At 42.0% G+C, this 19,685-nt stretch overlaps 2 protein-coding genes across 5 annotated transcripts in view; one reads left to right on the top strand and one right to left on the bottom strand.

Annotated features, from left to right (window-relative positions):
* The window catches only part of RIPOR2 (RHO family interacting cell polarization regulator 2), a 70,255-nt gene extending 63,834 nt beyond the window's left edge, over nucleotides 1-6,421 (top strand). Inside the window, 3 exon segments of the mRNA XM_056333381.1 lie at nucleotides 1,122-1,205; nucleotides 3,262-3,352; nucleotides 4,821-6,421. Of these exon segments, the coding sequence (XP_056189356.1) occupies nucleotides 1,122-1,205; nucleotides 3,262-3,352; nucleotides 4,821-4,921 (276 nt within the window). The 3' untranslated portion in view covers nucleotides 4,922-6,421.
* A 1,775-nt stretch (nucleotides 6,422-8,196) lies between these two features.
* GMNN (geminin DNA replication inhibitor) lies at nucleotides 8,197-18,162 on the bottom strand. 4 transcript variants are annotated; one of them, XM_056333386.1, is made up of 7 exons: nucleotides 18,054-18,162; nucleotides 17,415-17,478; nucleotides 15,587-15,685; nucleotides 15,087-15,225; nucleotides 14,539-14,621; nucleotides 14,354-14,464; nucleotides 8,197-12,806 (listed from the first exon to the last, which is right to left on the bottom strand). In XM_056333386.1, the coding sequence occupies exons 2-7, from the start codon at nucleotides 17,469-17,471 to the stop codon at nucleotides 12,603-12,605; spliced, it is 693 nt and encodes a 230-aa protein (XP_056189361.1). In that variant the 5' UTR covers nucleotides 17,472-17,478; nucleotides 18,054-18,162; the 3' UTR covers nucleotides 8,197-12,602. The 4 variants fall into 4 exon arrangements, with proteins under 4 accessions (XP_056189361.1, XP_056189360.1, XP_056189359.1 ...); XM_056333385.1 differs by lacking the exon at nucleotides 18,054-18,162 and adding an exon at nucleotides 17,793-17,953; XM_056333384.1 differs by lacking the exon at nucleotides 18,054-18,162 and adding an exon at nucleotides 17,751-17,782.
* Between the last annotated feature and the right edge of the window lie 1,523 nt (nucleotides 18,163-19,685).

The following is a 19,685-nucleotide window of genomic DNA, read 5'->3' as shown; positions in this document are numbered from 1 at the left end:
TCTTTATTTTTTTCCCAAAGGAGGCTGGGATCTAGGGGACCTCCCACCACTTCTGGAGGGGATGGACTGCCTTGGGCAAACACAGCTCAACTGTGAGATCTAAGATTTTAGTCTGTCACAGATACCAAAGGCAACGAGCAGAGCCAGCTTAAAAACAGAAATGAAAGAGAAGGGAGAGGCGGAGTAAGAAGAAATTAGGGGTCGGCTCCTACCCTTTCATGGCAGACTTTTCCCTACTATCCCTCTCAGGAGAGAGCAAAAGAAAAGGCAGTTGGAAGAGCAAGAGAAGCGGAAGGAAGGCAGAGGGAGGAGAAAAAGGAGCTCACTCTTTGCTGCTCTTCCCTGTCAAACCAGTCTCCTCTTTGTTTGCCCTTCTACCTCATCTTCCATGCTTGCAGCCTCTTGGTATCTCATACCATCCTTCTCGATCCCCAGCTTGATGGAGGCAGCATCTCAGGGAAAATATAACCTCCTGGAAGAGGCGTGGGTAGCTGACACCTGGCTCGCTGCCTGCAGGAAGGGCCACGGGGTGCTGTGTACAAGGGCGTTATGCAGCCGTGTGCTGCAGACGAGTTCATTGCACAGCCAAGTGCCTCTGAGATTTGCCGCTTGCACTGGTTTTGTTTGCTCAACAGCAGCTACTAATTTCTAGGGCCAAGCAGTATACTGGTCTAGCACCTCACGCTAACCTTGTAATAGTTACCTGCAGTCCCCCTGGGGTCCACCCCAGCCTGCTCATTACTATCTGTTACTCCCTAATGTAGCTACTACATTAGAGAGACCACCTCAAGGGTCAGCTCTGCAGCTATTCAGACTCCAAGGCCCATTTATAGCTCTTTGGCGATTTATGCGGAAAGGCCCTCAAGGGTGGCAGATTGCACCTCACCACAAGCTGGCCCGAGACTACTAAGATATAATGAGTAGCCGGGTCTGGATCTGCTGCCGGGAATTATCCCACCGTGTTACCTGCAGCAGGGCTCTGCCTCTCCACTCCACACGCTCACTGTCAGGGAGGTGGGCTGCAATCCCTCTCCCTTTAGTAGGGTAGCAGTGCTTCCACGCTCCACCCTTCTGCTCCACACAGGCACAGACATTTTCACCATTATTCTATCTGTTTTCAGGCCTTGATTTATTACTGTGAAGCACTAACCCAGCCCAACCTCCAGCTGCAGAAAGCAGCTTGCTTGGCTTTACGATACCTCAAGGTAAGAGGAACTCACTGTTGCACTTTGCTTTAAAGAAAGGACATCTGATAGGTACAAACAAGAAAGTAGAAATCGCAATAGCAGCATCAGTAGTGTTTTTGTTTTGCATCGCTGCAGTGCATCCTTTTACAGATACCATGTTGTCTGGGAACAGTTTAGAAGCTTCATTGCAAAAACAAGTGAGCTCTGCAATGACAACAAAGTTTATCTTTTGCATATCACCTTTTCCTCCCTCTCATACTGACTTTAGGAGACTTCCTTCCACATCTCAGAAAAAAAAATGTTCATCCATAGAGTACTGACTGAGAGGGGGAAAAAAAATCCTTTCCCCAGATAAAATTAGCTGTAATGCATGTGGCCTGCAGAAGTAGAAGAGAAAGAGGAAGGCAGGTCACAGCTCGTTTTGTGATAAATAGCTGTTGCATCTGGGCACTACAGCTTCAGCTAGCATCTCATACTGTTGCTGCATTCCGTTCCATGACAGGAAGGAAAAATGCACTTTTGTTTTGGCTGTATAAAGCCATGGGAAGCAGCAGCCACCCCAGCCTGACTGACATGGGACACTGGGGCACAAAATGTGTTCTGTGAGACAGACCCACCGCAGATGGACTGTTTGTCCCTCAAAATTGTCCCCTAGAGAAGACAGCTCTAATATGTGACTTCGTTCCAGCCTGATACTTACAATACATAATTCAATATTGTTTAAATATGAAAAAACTTTTCCCTTAAATGAGATGCTAGCAGGCATCCCTGAGAGGAAACAGTGAGGGGCATTACAGCTCTGCTGCATGTGGGGCACGGTGGGGTTTTTCATCTCTCAGGAAAAGGCCAACTGGGAACCAGCTGTGGGAACTGGAGCCAGAGACATTCAACTTGAGCACTGTGGCTCCAACATATCTTGAATAGTGACAAAGGAGATTGCTGGGGAAAAAAACTACTGAGGGGACATATCATCATTTGGGATCTTCACATAAAAGCTGAAGCCTTTCCGGAAGATACTATTTGAGAGATGGGAATGCTACAATGGATAGGTGACTGTGGATGAGCTAACCCAATGGCAGTCTTACCCACATCATGTCAGCTGCACAAGGTCCTACTGTACATCTCTGAGGGGTTTTGCAGATCGCAACGAAGCTCTGTTGCTGTGGTCCCGTCACTCACAAGCATTTGAGCTGTAGTCATCAGCATGCACCCGATGCAGACTTGCCCTGAGTCACGCACGAGCAACCACATTGAAGACCAGACGGTGAGGTGTAATGGCTCTGGCAGCTAAGCCCTCATTCAGAGCATCACAGACCAGACCTGTGCCCCGCGCATAGACAGGGCTCATCCAAATACTGACCGTTGCTCAGTGCCTCTCCCAGGTGTCATGCCAGGGCAATGCCTGCCCTTCCTTTCACTCATCTCTCTTCTTGTCATGTTAAATAGCCTGCCAGAGACACTATGACAGCTGCATTCCCCAAAGGCCTGACATTTCTGTAGCAGAGATCAGGATTCTTCCCTGCTTTCTTCCCAAAATAGCAGAAGCAAGGCAAAAATGTGGAAATGCTGGCGAGCGCAGGTGTCAGTGAGGAGCCTGCAGTAAAGTAACAGGGCTGGCCAGCCAACGTGCCCCTGGCAGGCACAGCTATGGGTGGGAACAGCTTCCTCAGACCTACCAGCTTTGACACACTCAGTATGAAATCCATTCCCTTGAAGCCTGTCTCTTGTTCATCTCCCCGCCGTACCGACCCTGGCACTCCTATGGCCTCGTTCCGTGGCTCATCAATCACCCAGCCTACAGTCAGAAGCAGCAGTCTGACCAGAAGGTCAGACAGATCTATGCATGTAGCACATAGGGTAGGAAATTTAGAAAGGATCCACACTGACAGCAGAAAATACACATCCTCCTAGATGCTCCCCCTCAGGGGAACCCCATTCCTTGTGTCTCCAGCAAGGCCCTTCCCTTGGAGTAGGAAGGGCAGCGCAGAGGATGGTCACCGTTTCTATGCAAGGTTGTGAAATAAAACCACAGCGTCCTGTGCAGTGCTAATGTGGTTCTTTGTGCACTTCCCAGGCTACTGAGAGTATTAAAATGCTGGTCACACTCTGCCAATCCGACAACGAAGAGATCAGAAAAGTGGCATCCGAAACCCTGCTCTCCCTTGGTGAGTTACCTGGTTTAGAGCATTTTAGTATTTTATTTTCTTCTTTAACAGAGCAGCATGTTAAGACACCTGAGTTATACAAACATGTGACCCTAAACTGACACGAAATTTTAACTAGAAACTCGAACAAGTAAGAAAATATATATTCTTAAAAATCTTTCCATTTGAAGATCATGAAAATGAGCCAAAAAGAGAGAAATCTAATTGTATGAGTCTGGAGGGGGAAGTAGAAAAGGAAAAATAGCAAAGAAGAAGTTGACAAACAGAAATAACTTGTAATGAATTTGAGAACCAAGCAGCCTTGATGAGGCAGGGCTGGCACACTGCCTGTTGTATCTCATCTATCATCCTCTTGAGGGTCCCCTCCTATCACCCCTGTAATCCCGTAAGTCACACTTAAGTGCCATTAGCACTGCAAGTGTTCATTTAACCTAAATTATCTTTATATGCTTATTTGGATAAACGCTAGCCTGCAAGTCCTCCTTTGCAGAGTACCTCAGGGCACCTTGCATTGACCCTCATTTGTCCTCGAGACGACAGATACCCTGTTCACTAACCTGTAATCTAGCTGCATAGCACCATGTGACTGCAAGTCCAGCTGCACAGTTTCAGGGCACCAGTGCTTCAGTAGCACAGAAAAATTTTGTTTTTCTGGCCTTTAGACTAAGCATGAATTTTTACTCCATGGGTGTGTGTCAATCTGTGACTTTAGTTATGCAAACTCGTCAAGCATGCTTTCATTCACCAGTTGGGCAGGAATTCACTCTGCTGCTGGATGTGCTATCACTCAGCTTATAAAACAACTGGCCCAGGGACACTTTTGAAAACTGTGGGAGATTGTACTACCATTCTTCTAGATGACACACAGAGACCATTTTGGTTCCTAATGGCCAATTCAACACACTAAGCTCAATACCGTCTTCAGGGGCATACAGATGACAGCGTACCTAAGACAAAATGGTTTAAAACACAAATAGTTAAATTTACCAAATATACTGCTTCCTCTTTTCCAGAGATATATAAGCAAAGATGTAGGTAGACTCACTTTAAAATGCCAGGATGCGAGATGTGGGTAAACTTCATATTGTCCAAAGTAGCAGTGGATAAATGTCATCTGCCTCAAGTGTATCACAGCTGCAGCTCAGACCTGGGCAAGCCCCATACGTCACTTAGTAAGACAAGTGTACAGATACTGCCATCTAATCATACAAGCTGTGTCTGCTTCTCTCTTGCTCTAGATAAAACCAGCAAATTACACGAGAAAATTTAAAAAAAATAAGAATTTGAACATTCAAAGCATGCTTAAATTTTACAAGTGATTTCTGAAGTTGCCTTCAACAAGATGAATTTTAAGAAGGGGAAGAACTTACTGGCAGATCAGTACTTTCTAACAGCAGAGAATCCAGTAGTTTAAATGTTGTAAGGCAATGATAAAACATGGTATCATGCTTTAACATTTTGCATTCAGGTGAAGATGGGAGGCTGGCATATGAACAGCTGGACAAATTTCCCCGGGAGTTTGCTAAAGTTGGAAGCCGCCGTGGAACTGAAACTGCCACAGCTTTTTAGGTGGAAAAAAAACTGCCTACATTTAACAGGCACTAAGGTAGGATGGAGCTGCACTTCACTGTGGAGAGCAGAAGAAAGACTTTGAAGAATTCTATGAGAATGTCCCAAAATGTAGCAATTTACAGACTTCTTAAAGAAAAGCAAAATCTAAAATCCAGCTTAAGGGTTCCTATTGGCTCCTCTTTGCAGCTCATGATGGAACAGTTGGATGCTAAGGAGCAAAACTTTCCTGATTCATAACAAATAACATAATTGCAGTTATTCAGCCTCAACAAACTTCTGTGAGTTTTTAGGATTTGGCATCTTCATATATTTTACTATTACATTTACTTCCTTGATGTTGTCATGAAAGCTTGAGACACGTGATATATCTAACAAGGACAAGTAGGAGGTCACCTGAACAGGACTGCAAAGAAGCTTTTGCTAAGCATCTGCTGCTATGCCATGACCCCAGCAACAGTCCAACAGCAGGGAACACCACTCAGCTTTCTCAGCTTTGTCTAAGTAATGAAATATAGAGCAAGTTTCTTCAAGTTTTGCCTCCAGAAACAGCATGATGTAAACCCTAGGAGGTGTCACTTTGGTGACTCATACTAAATGCCTCCACTGGTCTTTTATTTCCTTTCTCTTGCCCTCCAGCAATGAGCCATCATTAATTTAGAGATTTGTGAGTGGGATCAAACAATCACATAGGTTTCTGAAAACTAAATGAAAAGGTAAAGTGCATTTATTTACTCCCAGAAGTGAATACAACTAATTGCATGAGCCCCCCAAGCCATGTGGTCCTATATGTTGTAGGCAGGATTGAATTTCATAGACTAATTAGTGGATCATAGCTTCTATAGATGTTTTCAATATAAAGAACTAAAACTAAAGTGGACCTCAGAGGCAGTAATAAACAGAGGGTGAAGTGAATGCATTGCCCCCCCCCCCCCAGCTCACTGCAGGGATGAAAGACAGCCAGTGCTTCAAACTGTTGATTATGAGCCTTAAGTTAACAGTGGAGGTGAATAGTTTAACAGAAGAGTGTTCCTGTACTGTGTTCATTATGCATGAAATGCTATTTAGATGTCAACTCAAGTACCCAAATTTGCATAGACTACATAGAAAAGATTGCAAACAATTCACATCAAAAGGAAGCCTTGTGCGCCAAACACACTGGCAGGCAGGGAATGTTGTTTTGGTTTTTTTTTTACTGTGAATGTTACAACAATGTACATATCTGTATATTTATAAATATATATATTCTTCCTTTAATTAAAGTACATTTTGTACAGTTCAAAATGCTTACTTGTTTACTAAGGGATATAGACACTTTTTGCAGAAGGTGAAACCACATTGTTTTTTATACCACACCTATCCCATCAGCTGAACTCTTCCACGGTGTCCCTTTTGTACTGACTTCTGCTTTTTTTTGCTTTTAGTTTTGTGGCATTTGTACTCACCATATTTCCTATCACATTTAAGTTATAATAAAGATTATTTTTTAATTACCAAGCACATCAGTCCATATGTATAGTCACTTTTTACCAGCAGCCTCTCTACTGTGAGGCTCATACAATCTTCACATGCAATCAGCTCCCAGTATCATAGGTGGCTCTTACAGCCACTACTTGCAGCTGGATTTCGGGCAAACTGTAACAGTTGTTTAAACACATTAAGGAGAAAAGCTTGTAGGGAATATTTGCCTTTTCAAGCCTGGTCACCTGGACAAGACTATAGGACAATCTCAAACAGTTTAGCTAAATTATATGAAATCATCTGCTAGATTTCTTACAGCATAGAAATAATTTGTGTTTCATACCAGATCAACTTTGTGAAGATCTAGAAGAACATTACTTTAATATCTTCCAAAAACATCTAAATTAGAGCAAGTGAACAATACATGTAGCAAGGACTGCTGCCTGAAGGCAGACAGAAACCTGCCACTTCTTGTGCAGGGGGAGAATTGTGCAATACTAGTTTGTGTTTCAAAAGGCACAACTTAGGCATTTTCATCTTTCTGCTGGCTAAGGGTGGGGTGGTGGTGGTAGTAAGCAGCAAAACATTCTAGCAACCTAAACACACAAACCACAAAAGTACAAAAAGTAGAGAAAGGATGAAACTATAGTGAAAACAACTGTTCTTCGTTGTACATCTGTGAGGTGAACCAAAGCACATTTTAAAAAAAGCCAGCTTTAAACTACAATGCTGCTTTGGAAGCAAGGGGAGGACTGTGCTCTGTGTTCCTTCAATGCATGTGTGCAGGCACTTGCTTCCATCCCAGAGCATCAGCAAGAGGCATATTTTTGAAGAGAGAATATTCTTGTATTCCCACATCTGTCAGTATGTATTGCAGGTAGAACCTATCTGTCGAAAGCTCGCTTATAATTTGCGTATCACAGCACTGAACATGATTTTGTTAAAGCAAAAGCTATGTCGTCATTGGGTTGTAGGTGCTACATTCTCAACTGTCACTTAGGAACAAGTGAGATGAGTTTACTTTCAGGCAAGCACTAGTACCCTACATTTCTAGCCACTCCTAGTTTAAGTTCAGAGCAAACCAGCTTTGTGCATCATTCAAGAAATTTGTCAAAAAAGGCTCCACAAGAAGTAGCAGAATATATGCTGAAGAGGCTCTGGGACTGCTACCAAACATTCACTGATTACTTCTTCCCTTCTATGAACACAGACTCTTCCCAAACAGAACACACTCCTCTCACAAACACTCAGGCTCATGGGGCAGACCTGGGGAACACAGAACTGCCTATCAAGCACAGCAAAGGGGCTGCTCACATATACAGGTGCCATGCCAAGCAGAGCTTATACCTACTTTCATCTCATTGTAGTTTAAATCCACCCTTTGAGAAGTCTATTAATCTAAAGCTGATCTGTTACACCATTATAACCATTAGAAACCATGTATACAGCTCATACAAACCAGAAAGAAGCAAATCCGGCTCTCAGTAAAGTCAGTGAGGAAATTCACAGGAATTTTAGTGGGAATGGTTAGACCAAATTTGGTTCCTGTTGTGGTATCTGAGACAGACAAGCTGGAACCTGGGATATAGATGTATAAAGGCTAAATTTCACTTTGAGCATTAAAACTGGTTTAGACAACTAAATAAAACAAAGAATCAAATTCTAACATGATTCATGACAATATATTAAAAAATCACTTTAAGAAAAAAAACAAAATTCCATAACTTTATGCCCTCAGGGCAACAAACCCTTGAAAAAGTTACAAACCTTAAAGCTTCCAAAACCAGAAGGCAAATAAAAAGGAACAAACCATGTATTTGTCTCATAACTTACATGTTTTTATTTGCTTTCCTACCACATTAATGCAAGAGCTCTGCTTTGTGGAATAGGAAAAACCAGATGCATAGAAGTGAATGTAACAGGATGGACACTTACCAACTAGCAAAGAAACCAGCAGGCAGTTATTACAAAACTTTCCATACAGCTGTAGCAGGTTGACTCAAACCAATTTAAATGTCTGGGTCACCCCAGAAAAGCATATTAGGAAAAAGTTCTTGTACCAAAATAACTCAGAAGTACAGACTGAAAGATGGGGACCTCACCAGGAAAAGCATGCTGGGGAAAGGGGTTTGCCTGCTGGTTTTGTTGGTGGCTTTTACCTCATGCTTTTCATGAGCTATAGTGGTTTTCGCTAACCTCACCATGCTGTTATTGTCTCCCTGCATTCTGCCTCATTGATGGAAACCCATAGCACCTCTATACTACTCTAGCTACAGTAGCAGCTTAAGTTAGGCTGCCCAGAGTGTCACACTATCGTTAAGATTCCTCCTGTACCCAGCACACCTTCAGAAAAGGTATATACTGTAGCTTTACCCTATACTGCAGTCTGTTATATACAGATAATTGCTGACTAAGCATTCAAAATTAAGAGTCAAGATATACAGTCTGGCAGTCATACTAAGTACAAACCCCTGCTTTGCTGATTTGCAATGGAATTATCCTGATTAAAGGATGCACAGCACCTGCCTTCAAACAGCTGCCGTGCCCCCAACGCTGTGACAGAGGTATCCTTACACCCAAGGGTCTGACCTTGAACACTGCCGATCACATTTCATTACAGGCAGTTGTTGGCAGATCAACAAAGCAGCAGCAAATTAAAGTTTCTCAGAACACCATTATCATTTGCTGAACTACTCTGTTATTACAGGAATAGAAACAGAAATGAACTATACACAATGAACATTTTCTGAAGAAAACAATGATAATGCAATTCAGTCTCAAAAACAACAGCACAGGAAACACATGGCCTTGGCAGATTTGCAAACTTCCTGCTCAAAATCTCAAATCCAGTTCTGAAAAGAAAATAACCTCAGATAGCCCTTAAGGAAAAAAGTAAATGATCATGCATCACACTTCCTTGCAAGAATCCATGACCAACTTCATTACTTATGCACAGGCTGCAACACATGACAACACTGTAGGTCCCCCATGTAAGCAACACTATGCCAAACACCAAGCCAGTTTCATCGCCCAGCCAAGTAGTTATTATGGCCTAATTCACTTCACACATTGTCTTAAATACAATAGGTGTTTACACTAAATTGCTATTTTTATTAAACAGATTAAAAGTTCTTCCTCCCACAAACCATACACACACCCCAGTTTGCTTGCCTCTGCTCATCCCTGCACAGCTGCTCCTCCTTGAAACATCTGACACCTGCAAATGGCCTGTCTCTCCACACCTCAGTCTTACATGTCTGTAAAATGTGTCCTCTCAGGACAATTATGGGAGAAGTGCTATGACACAGCAGATGCATCCCACTTCTGAGAAGCCTTTGGATACTTCAGTGAAAGATGACACTGTGGCCATAGCCTCTGCAACAAAAGGGAGTCAGCATGCTGGTCAACTTGGTACACAAAAGCATTTATGACTTCTTGGAAAGAATCATATTCTGCAGTTAGGTTCCAGAACTGATAATTTTATTCTGCTAGACAGAACGCTTTCTGTAATTTAGCTGGATATGAAATTCCTTTGTCTTTAGCTATGTTGAATTTCAGCTGTTATATAGCTGTGTTTCAGTGGTAAATGAGTTTCCTCTTATTAAACAAAATTAAAAGGTCAGATGGTTGTAAAAGAACTAATTACACAAATGTGTACAATTTCTACACATTTGACAGGCCTTTCACACATGCATACAAAGTTTCTAGACTTACTATGTAACATAGTTCTAGTACATGCACATTTTTAAAAGAACTCAGGAATTTCCAGGACAGTAACTGAAACTTGAACGCTTTAGAAGATTTTTAAATAATTAATGCCACATCATAAAAATTCTGACACTTTCATGCATTAATATTTCTAAGAAGGTGTAGGGAGATTGTTTGATCAAGGACCAATACATATGTGATGGAGATACAGGTATAAAACCCACAACATGCACTGCCACAATTCAACTCTCACTTCTGGTCTTCTCCTGCAGTATGTTTTTTCAAGCATTTATATAATGAACTATTCTCTCTGCTAATGAACTAAGAAATAAAACCATAGTAGCCTTGGTTTGAACAGTTCAGTAGCATGTATACATGCACCCAAGTGGCATATGCCTTGATAAAAAGTTGTTCTGTTACAATATACCCAATCTGCCTCCATGAAGGAACTTACATGATTTATTCTGTATACATACACAGGATCCAGCTACTCAAGGAAGCATCTTGTCTTTATTTAAATAAAAATCAAGAAAAAGCACAAGATTTAAATCTTATAAGCATTCTTTACCATCTTGGTGAGATTAAGGAAAAGCCAGATGCAAGTAATGCATAAAAATTCAGGATTTGTTACTTCCTGGCAGTTTTATTCTAACTGCAGCACCTGTATTACAGCAGTTCAGAGCAGGAGGCAAAACCATGGAGAAGTTGCACTTGCTGCCCCAGTTGGATCAGCCTACCTGGCCACCTAATTATGCAGCAGCTTTCTTCCCTTCTACAGCCTCTACAAATGCAAAATATTCCTTATGTTTAAAAAAAAGCCACTTCTGAAAAATTACTTAACTATGAGTAACTACGATGTCTTCTATCTCAGATTCTAAGCAATTTTCTTATCATAGTTCTCCGATAGTAGTAAATAAACAAAATTTAACTTTTTATAACAGTCTTGATGCAGTGCACTTTTAAGTCACTTGACAGTATTATCTATTTCTTCTGAACAGAAAGCCAAGGTTACTCTACAAAGCAGTTACCCAGTTTATTTTTTAACATATCAACATTAAAGGACACACCTTTGTCACTAGTTCTGCACTGTGATGGAAAGAATTGAATCTAGACACCCTCTAGAGCACAAACTGGAAGCTATAATCCTTGTTTACAAAGCCCCCAGGAAAGCATAATGCTTCACCTGTGCTTCCCAAATTCAAGGTGAAATAACAAGACAGAAGGAGTATTACCTCCTGCAATGGTTCTAAGTTTCCCCAAGTATCAACAACTGAAACCAGTTGTGAAACATCTATTAACTTACTCAGACCCACAGGAAGAGAGTTAAGATATGGAAGGAATCTTAAAGGTGCCAAATCAATAGCTCCACAGATATGTTCATGTATACCCTGAAATGCCTGTTTTGGCAAGGCCCAATAGATCCATAGACCAAAACCCCTCTCAGTATCTGCCTCCTGAAAGCCACTCAACTTCAAGCTCTTCACAAGCTATTGCAACAGCCAGCCACCATCTTTTAAAGCCTATCCTTGGAAGGCCTTGTTACTTGCAGAACAATTGCAAAGTTCACTCAGGACTGGAAATCCTGTATTCAACTTGCTTTCCCCTTCTACCTCAGTGCCTTTAACTGCAAGCACTCCTCCTGCCCTGCCCCCTATGTCAGAACAGGTGCTCAAAGTTTTAAAGAATGCTTTTTATCCCTGTAAACCCTTCAGAACATTACTACCTTGCTAAAAAGGTGCCTCATTTCTTGGTATACCAGTGCAGTACTTTGAAAACGTAGAGTTTCCTTTCTGAATAGCTCCGAAGTAGGTGTAGGCTGCTGTTATTTGGAGCAAGAACACCCCACCTTTTCTTTATAAGCCAATAAATGTATTTCTAAAAGATACTGTCTAACACTTTCTACTTCAGCTCTCATCTGTACATCTTGAAAATGCTCCCTTTAAAAGACAGAGGCAATTAAACAAGCCTAAAAAGCATAGATCTAACTAAACTTTGACAAGATCTTGACTAATTACCCTTTCTTGATTTTCTGAAGCCTCACCAAGAGCACACAAGCTTTATTTTGCTTTCCCTATCCACTAAAACCACACTGTTCAAAAATTCTGCAAATTTAAGGAGTTAAATCTGCCCAGGTACTCCCTAAAAACACTGAAAGCTTCTATCTACAGTAGCCAAAATTTTCTTAAACCTAAAACTAGCCATTCCCCACACCATTATGAGGCAGTTTTGGTATGGCAAAGATTTATTTATCAATTTTCATGTATCATATCAGACCAACTGATAAGATATTTACACAACTGTTTGAAATACACAGTATTTGCATTTATACAAGCAACTAAGTGCAGCCTGTAGTAAGTTTTCTACACAGTATCCAGATACTCCCACTGCTACGTAACTCCAGTTAAAAACCAACACCTGTAATGCAATGCTTCCACAAGTTTCTATGCCTGAGAAGTTTCAGTATATCCTTTCAAAAGGAAGCCTGCAATTAAAAACCACATAATCCTATTTGTCATTCCAGCTGCAAATTATTTCCTTCCTTTGAAGCAAGAACTGACATACTCCCCCTTAAGCCACCTGATACTTGTGATGGCCCTTCTTCAGAGTTGCTCTCTGCATCAAGTTCACAGTTAAGCTCTTCATTTTCTTTTTTGGACTCCTCTATAGCCAGACTCTGCATCATCTCAAAATTGTCAGGTGCTTGCCCAGTTAGCCTCTAGAATGAAACAGGAGACAGTGAACTTTAAGACTTTTTCTACTTAACCAGTGAAATAAGACAGTGCATACTGAATTAAGAAAACTATATAAACAGTTGCCAAATGAAGATAATGAAAACATTCCTCAAAAAATCTTAAGACAAGTTCAACTGAAATTGCTATCTCTAACTCACAGAGCACATCTGCTTTGTTGACTGTTAAGTCTTCCTTGGGTCCTTCAGTAGGACATGTTTTGTCTTAGGCAACCTAAAATATGGGAAACCGCTTCCCAAGTTAAATATTACTATAATACTATATAGGTTTAATTTTATAAAGATTACTATACAACAATTAAGTTCATTATTTTTAATCAGAGATAGTGAAGCTACATTAGATCTAGATGAACAAGAAGATGCACCATTTTCTAACACTTGATAAAAGTTCCTCACCTAACCTGATCTGAGGAAGAAAAGCCGGACTGTCAGAGGCTGCTTTTGAGGCTTCTGGTTGTTTGATGTATCACTTAAGGCTCATTAAAAGCCTCAGAAGTGAGCAGCTTACATAAGTGAACTTAACGAGGAACTGTGGAAAAGTTTCCAACTACACTAGTTCTCTAAGTTCTTAAGACATTTAATTTCTGCCTGTGGCTTTATGACTCAAAAGCAGCACTCCCTGAATACCAAAATGTTTCAAGTGTGGCAAATTAGTGGAGTCTTTCCAGATTGATCTAAATAATTGCACTAACTGAAAATTAACTCCAAGTTGCTTGCAGTAATCTTCCATTTTGTTTCCACTTCCCCAGACTAGTCAGGGAATCAAAGTATTTGCCAGATACACAGTTCCATATCCCAGTTCAGAGCTCAATCCCTACAAAACCAACTTATAGTTTTAGTATCAAGGTTCTACAACTATGTATTTATTACAGCTTCAGAGGCTGTTGCAATCTACTCCTGGTGGAGAAGTCATGGAATCAGTGGCAGAACTACCTGCCCCCAAGGAATTCTAAGAGGAAGCTGTTTCGAAATTTACAAGTTTATGAACCCTACAGACCATGTATTACCCATTTTTGGGTCACAAAATTGGCAGTTCCTCAGTGAAACCCTGACTTTAAAGAGCACAGGTGCCTCCCCCCTCCCTTTCACTGCTCCACTTTGAGGACCTAAACTTGAAACAGGGACATAAAGGACACAAACACTTCATTTAGCCAGCAGCCTCACACAGACTATTAGGCATGTGAATTTAAGTCATCTCAGGAAAGTGAAAATGAACCCTTCCTTCCCTTGTCACCATTCCTATCATGCAAAGCCTATTAAGACAATAGGTTCAAACTCCTCTTCAGGAAACATTGCTCTTAGTACCTTTTCATTACTCCTGTGGGCTCCAAGGTAGGAAAAACTCATCCCCTAGAAGGGGCTTTATGCCTCTAAATTAGGGTAATTCCACAGGAAACAGGTAAAGATAGTAATTTTAAAATGAAGAGTTGTACATACACAAAACAGAATTCATTAAATAAATTTTTGCTGATTTCTCCCTTTTTCCAACATTAGCTCAAAATTCCTTTAAGTACCTCAATCATGTTGGTCATGTAATGCACATGTTCAGCAAGGGACATTAACTCCTCGTTTTCTTCTTTCAGGCGAGCAATTTCACCATCTTTCTGTTCGATTTCTTTGTGCAGCTAAGTTCAAATGACAAAATGTTAAAACAGGAAGACAACAGCCAGTGATAAAGAAATTATCTTTCACTAGCTACCTTTTCATTTTCTTGAAGCACTTCATACAGAGCCTTCCTCCTTTCTTCAGCCACTTCTTTCCAATACTGAGATGAAGGACTTCCTGAAGTATGAAGCTACAGTAAGTCTGTGCCAAGACTGAATTCTTGAGATCACCTTAAGCTATCTAACTTGTATAGAAGTGTTCTGTGAACTGTGAGAAACACTCTCCATATAGTTTTCCCAGGAATCAGTTATAAATTTACAACTAGAGACATAAGCTTACAGAAAACAGTGATCCTACACTGTATTAATGGCTATACAGGCAGTCTTCAAGAAGCTGTTCAAGCATTGGCAGCCAAGCCAAAGTAAGAAGACTTTAACACTGTTACACACAATGGTCCTCAGCTACTGGTTACCATGAACTCATTCTCATATGCTACAGAGAATTACGTATCATTAATGCCCGCTAGCCACTAAAAAAAAAAAGAAAGCCCTTACCTAACTGACAAAACCATGTTTCAAGTTATATTCCAATGGGAGCATAGCATTTTAAGTGCAAGAAAATATTTCAGAAATCGCCACATACCTTTTATCATGAGATCTACAGCTTGAATGTCATTATTCATATTCTCATTGTCTTGCTCTTTGTCCACAGACACCTCAGCTTTACAAGCCTTTGAGGTAAACTTGTTATTCCAGAGTTTCCTTTTGACTGAAGATTTCTTCTGCATAAAACACAGGCAGGTTTAACTTCAGAGCAACATTTCAGCTTTTTTAAAAATACAAACTTGTAAATGTGCCCACTCATGACTGCAAGTCAGTCATTACGAGCCCCACTTTCTTCACCTTAGAGTTCCAATTTAGACATCATCTTTGATACCCACAGGTTTAACAAAAAAAATTTAACATTTCCTGAAGTACTCTGAAATTGCTATTTTTTAATATTACTAAAAAAGTAAGCTTGTATCATGCTAATAAGCAGCTTGCATGTTTTTTCAAGTATATTAGTTTTCAGTTAAAAGCTCAAAAGCATTTTGCTATGAGTAGAAATAACTACACAGCTATAGGTTATCTTTGAACTCATACCTCATTACATCTGCCCACCAGGCAACCTGTTGCTGAAGGCTGAATCATTTTAAGAGTCCGTCTCGGGGCAGCACTGCATGCTGTGTCTGTGAGGTACTTCTAGAAAGACAAATATGGCTTCACACAGTTGCTAGTCTACATAAACCGAATCTTAGGAATTAGTTACATTTCCATTAAGGTAACCCATGGTTCACCCTTCCAAGGGAAAAAGATGGTACTTTAGCCTATGTTAAGGTTTATGTAAAGTGCATCTAGTTACCTGTAGCAAAGACTGATCTTAATCACATTAAGCTATGCTCAGTCCCCACCTCTCAGGAAACCCTTACCTTTCAAATAGGAATTTGAACAGGTCTTATAGCAGAAATATTCTGACCAGACTTCAAGACCATTTACAGTGCTGTGACACATGAACTTCAGCCGAAGTTCTCAAAGTTGTATTTGACAACTTCAATTAGACATTGAGGGACAAGAGACAAGTGACTGCAATTGCAAGTTTATGTGGTGAAGTCACACACATCACTTCAAGCAGTACCTGAAGTTTTTGCTACCTGTGAACACACCCTCAACTGGTGTTCACTGAACTAATGTATTGCTTTGATTATCCATTAAAGTGGGTCTAAAGCTTCCTTGCATCGATGCAGACAGGCTATTGTTTTGTATGAACAGTATGTTTATCACCTTTCCTGTCATGCATAAATACCCATTTCCTGCATTAAGGTGTTCTGATTGGGTTGGTTAAGCTGCCACCATGGGACAGCAAACAATGGCAGACAACCAAGCAAGAATAGCCAGAATACAATGCCATACCAGCGTGAGAAAGTTACTGATTCACACTGTACTTCACATGACAATTCACCTTTCCCACGGTAGTTTCTGCCACCAATTATACTACTGTTGAACTACAAGACAAACACTAAATGCTGTGGGAACAAGAATCACACCGTGTGTCAGACACTGCTTGCTGCTATTGGAAGTCAAAGTTAAGTATACTCTGCCAAGAAATTATTGACCAATACCCAAGTTAACCCCTTAGAAGTGCAGAAATACACACTAAGGAACTTATACCCTAGAGTCACTATAAGACAAGATTACTACGTATACCAGTCAGACATCAATTGGCAGTTTTCATTAATATCAGAAATTTTCATTACAATCACTCTATCCATCATGACAAAGGACTACTAACCTCTTATTTTGTATGGTATTTGTACAACTCACATTACAGTCTATGTTAAAAAGTTCAACAGAAGTGTCTTGTAGTAAGACTGGAATAGGTTATAAGCTTTAGTAACTTATCAGTCACCTCTTAAGAGCCTAAATCCTTTCAGCATTTCCACCAATTCTAAGGCAATTATAGCTCATAAGGGTGACTTCAGAAAAAGAACAGCCTGCACAAACACTTCGGTTAAAACATGCTCAAGTCAAAACAGACTTAACCAAGGTAGGTAGCCAGCACCTAAAAAAATACCACATGGGAGAGACAGCAAGCTCAGTGTCAAAGTAAAAAGGACTTGCTGAGCAGCAAGAAAAAACCAAAAGTAGACATAAGCACATATGGCCAAGCAGGACAGTGCTCCAAGCCATATTGCCTGCCAAGAGGTTACTCAAGCCAGGAGGACAGAACCCTGGTAGAAGCACACTGCAACAGATCCCTTTGCATTCCCTCAGTGGATATAAAACAGACAGATGGAACGTTTCCCAGAGAACTGAGTGCAAGCCTCTGAATAAAGCAATCGCAGCATTTCAGATATTCTTCGTAAATTTCATCTTCTATTTTTTATCCCTTATCTGCTCCCATATTCCAGCTTCAAGACTTTAAAACCTATACCTGCAAAGATCCTGATGATTTTGCTGCATTCATTTTCTGTGTCATTTTGAAATTCATAGGATCACTAAAAAAAAAGCAAAATATTAGTAACACCCGCCCGCAACTAAAGCTCAGGGACACTAGTTACAAAATGATACAATTTCAGTTTAACCATTTCTCTGACAGCATTAAGACCCCTGCCACGAATCGCGTGGTCGTTAGGCTCCCCCGGCGCCCCTCACGCCCCCCCCCCCCCCCCCCCCCCCCGACACGAGCTGCGAGCGCGCTGGGCACGCGAAGCCCTGAGGGGGACACCTCGTGCCGCCACACCAGCCCACCGCAGACGCCACCACGGACCACAGCCCCCTTAAGCCCTTCCACGGGAACGGTGTCACACACTCTCTCAAGATGGCGGGGGGAGGGGAAGGGGACGGCGCCCTCCCGCTCCCGCCAGCCGTGCCCGAAACGTCCCTCCCCGCTCGCCGGCGCGGCCAATAGGGAAGAGAGGCGGGAGCCCGCCAAGACCCGAAAGCGGCCATGACAACCTGCGGTCTCCCGTGCGCCCAACCGAGAGGGAACCCGAGGCCCAGCCGTCCGCCTCCCCCAACTGCCTGCCTGCCTGCCCGCCCGCGCCCAGCTGCCGTGCCCGGCCCCGCTCACCGCCAGCCGCTGCCGCGCAGCCCCGCCAGCACCCGCACACACAACCAGCGACCCGAACCTGCACCCGCCCGACGTGCGCCTATAAGGAGCGCGGGGGGGGCGGGCGGGGTCACCGTCACGTGATCCGCCGGCCACTTTCCGAGCCAATCACAGGCCTTGTTCGCCCATGCCGCCGGCGGAGCCACGCCCCGCGGGCCGGTGGCGGGAGGCTGGGGGCCTGAGGGGGCCGAGGCCGGCGGGCGGTTCCGTGGAGCCGGTGTCTCCGGAGGTGGGGCGGGAGAGCTGTGCGTCGTGAGGCAAAGGTCAAGTACAGCACTGGGTTATGAGGCACCTCAGCTATGAACTGCACGTCCTGGCCCTTCCAGGGCCTCGGGGAGGGGGGGGCACAGGCCTGTCTGGTGCCACCTGCCCCTAGGCTGGAGTCATCTGAACTGAAGCTGTAGGAAATGAAACACACAAGCCTTGCCTGGTGCTCACCTGGCTGTTACATGCCTGCTTAGGTCTACTGGTTCCATACTCAAAACCTTCCAGTGCATTGAAACTGGATACTAAGTCTCTCCAACTGCTTCCTCACTGCTTTCTCACTTCTGTTATTTGTTGTATTTTATAAAGACATTGTACCAAGCCAAATTTAATCACATAGCAACTTTTACCATTATCACTCCTATCTAAATACAGTACAGGCTGCAAAACCAAGGAAGAAAATTAACATGGTTAAGCCACAACAACTGATAAACAACAATTTTACATACGACATAGACTACAGCTCTGCATTGATTATGCATAAGGTATGCTGTTAACTTTGTTAGAGGCCACTTTACAAATATGTTCTCACAAATATTTGCACATTCATTTATGCTAATAGTGTTTTCTGCTGACTTGTGAGTGAATGTAGTTAAGGACATATTCCTTGCAATCCAGGTCTCATAGCTAGCTTAGAGCAGCTATCAACATTTTTTCCAGGCGATATGATGGAGGTATTAGACATTAGGATAATTACAGAGACAAATGTTTATTTAACATGCCATTCTGTGAGTCTCCTGTTTGGAAATAACCGTATGGCAATTACAAGAATGCCTTAAGGGGAATGTCATGGTCCAATGAAAGAAAGGCAGAACATAAAAAATGATGAATTGGGAAATCTTTAAACAAGGATAAGGAAATAATGCTGATCTCTCTTGCATAAACTTGTTCGGCCTCCCATTGATCCATTTAAACTCATTGTCCACAATATCCTTTGGCAAGTACTTCTAGAGCTCAAATATCCATTGTCTGAAGGACTCCCTCCTTTATTTTTTCATTTGAACCCAATTCCTATAACTTCGTTTGATGTCCCTAGTCCTTGTACTGAAAGAGACAACAAAAAATTGGTCCTCATCTAGGCCACTGTTAAACAGATTCCCCTCCAGTTTTCTCTCCCAGGTTTACTTAGCCATCCCTTACATGAAAGCTGTTCCGAATTTCTGTTCTTTTGTGATCTGGGTGCTGTTTGATTTGGCTTTTTAATGACTGCTGAACATCAGGCAGACATTCTTGGGGAAATACCTGCCATAATACTAAGAATTTATTCTTGAATAATGGTCATTTCAAAGTCTTTCACTTGATATGTGAAATTAAGGGGTTTTTTTTCCT

Source organism: Falco biarmicus, chromosome 3 (assembly GCF_023638135.1).
Source record: "Falco biarmicus isolate bFalBia1 chromosome 3, bFalBia1.pri, whole genome shotgun sequence".
NCBI classification, from domain to species: domain Eukaryota; kingdom Metazoa; phylum Chordata; class Aves; order Falconiformes; family Falconidae; genus Falco; species Falco biarmicus.
The sequence above is the reverse complement of the archived record's forward strand: the minus strand, read 5'-3'. Positions and strand labels throughout refer to the sequence as shown.

Bases quoted from the DNA above. Each gene is read 5' to 3' on its own strand.
- GMNN (XM_056333385.1), bottom strand. From the start codon at position 17,932: ATGGCCGCTTTCGGGTCTTGGCGGGCTCCCGCCTCTCTTCCCTATTGG. The intron at 15,686-17,414 runs GTATAGGTTTTA...TTGTCTTTCTAG, and splicing joins AATCATCAGGATCTTTGCAG to AAGTACCTCACAGACACAGC. The intron at 12,807-14,353 runs GTACTTAAAGGA...GTTTCATTCTAG, and splicing joins ACATGACCAACATGATTGAG to AGGCTAACTGGGCAAGCACC.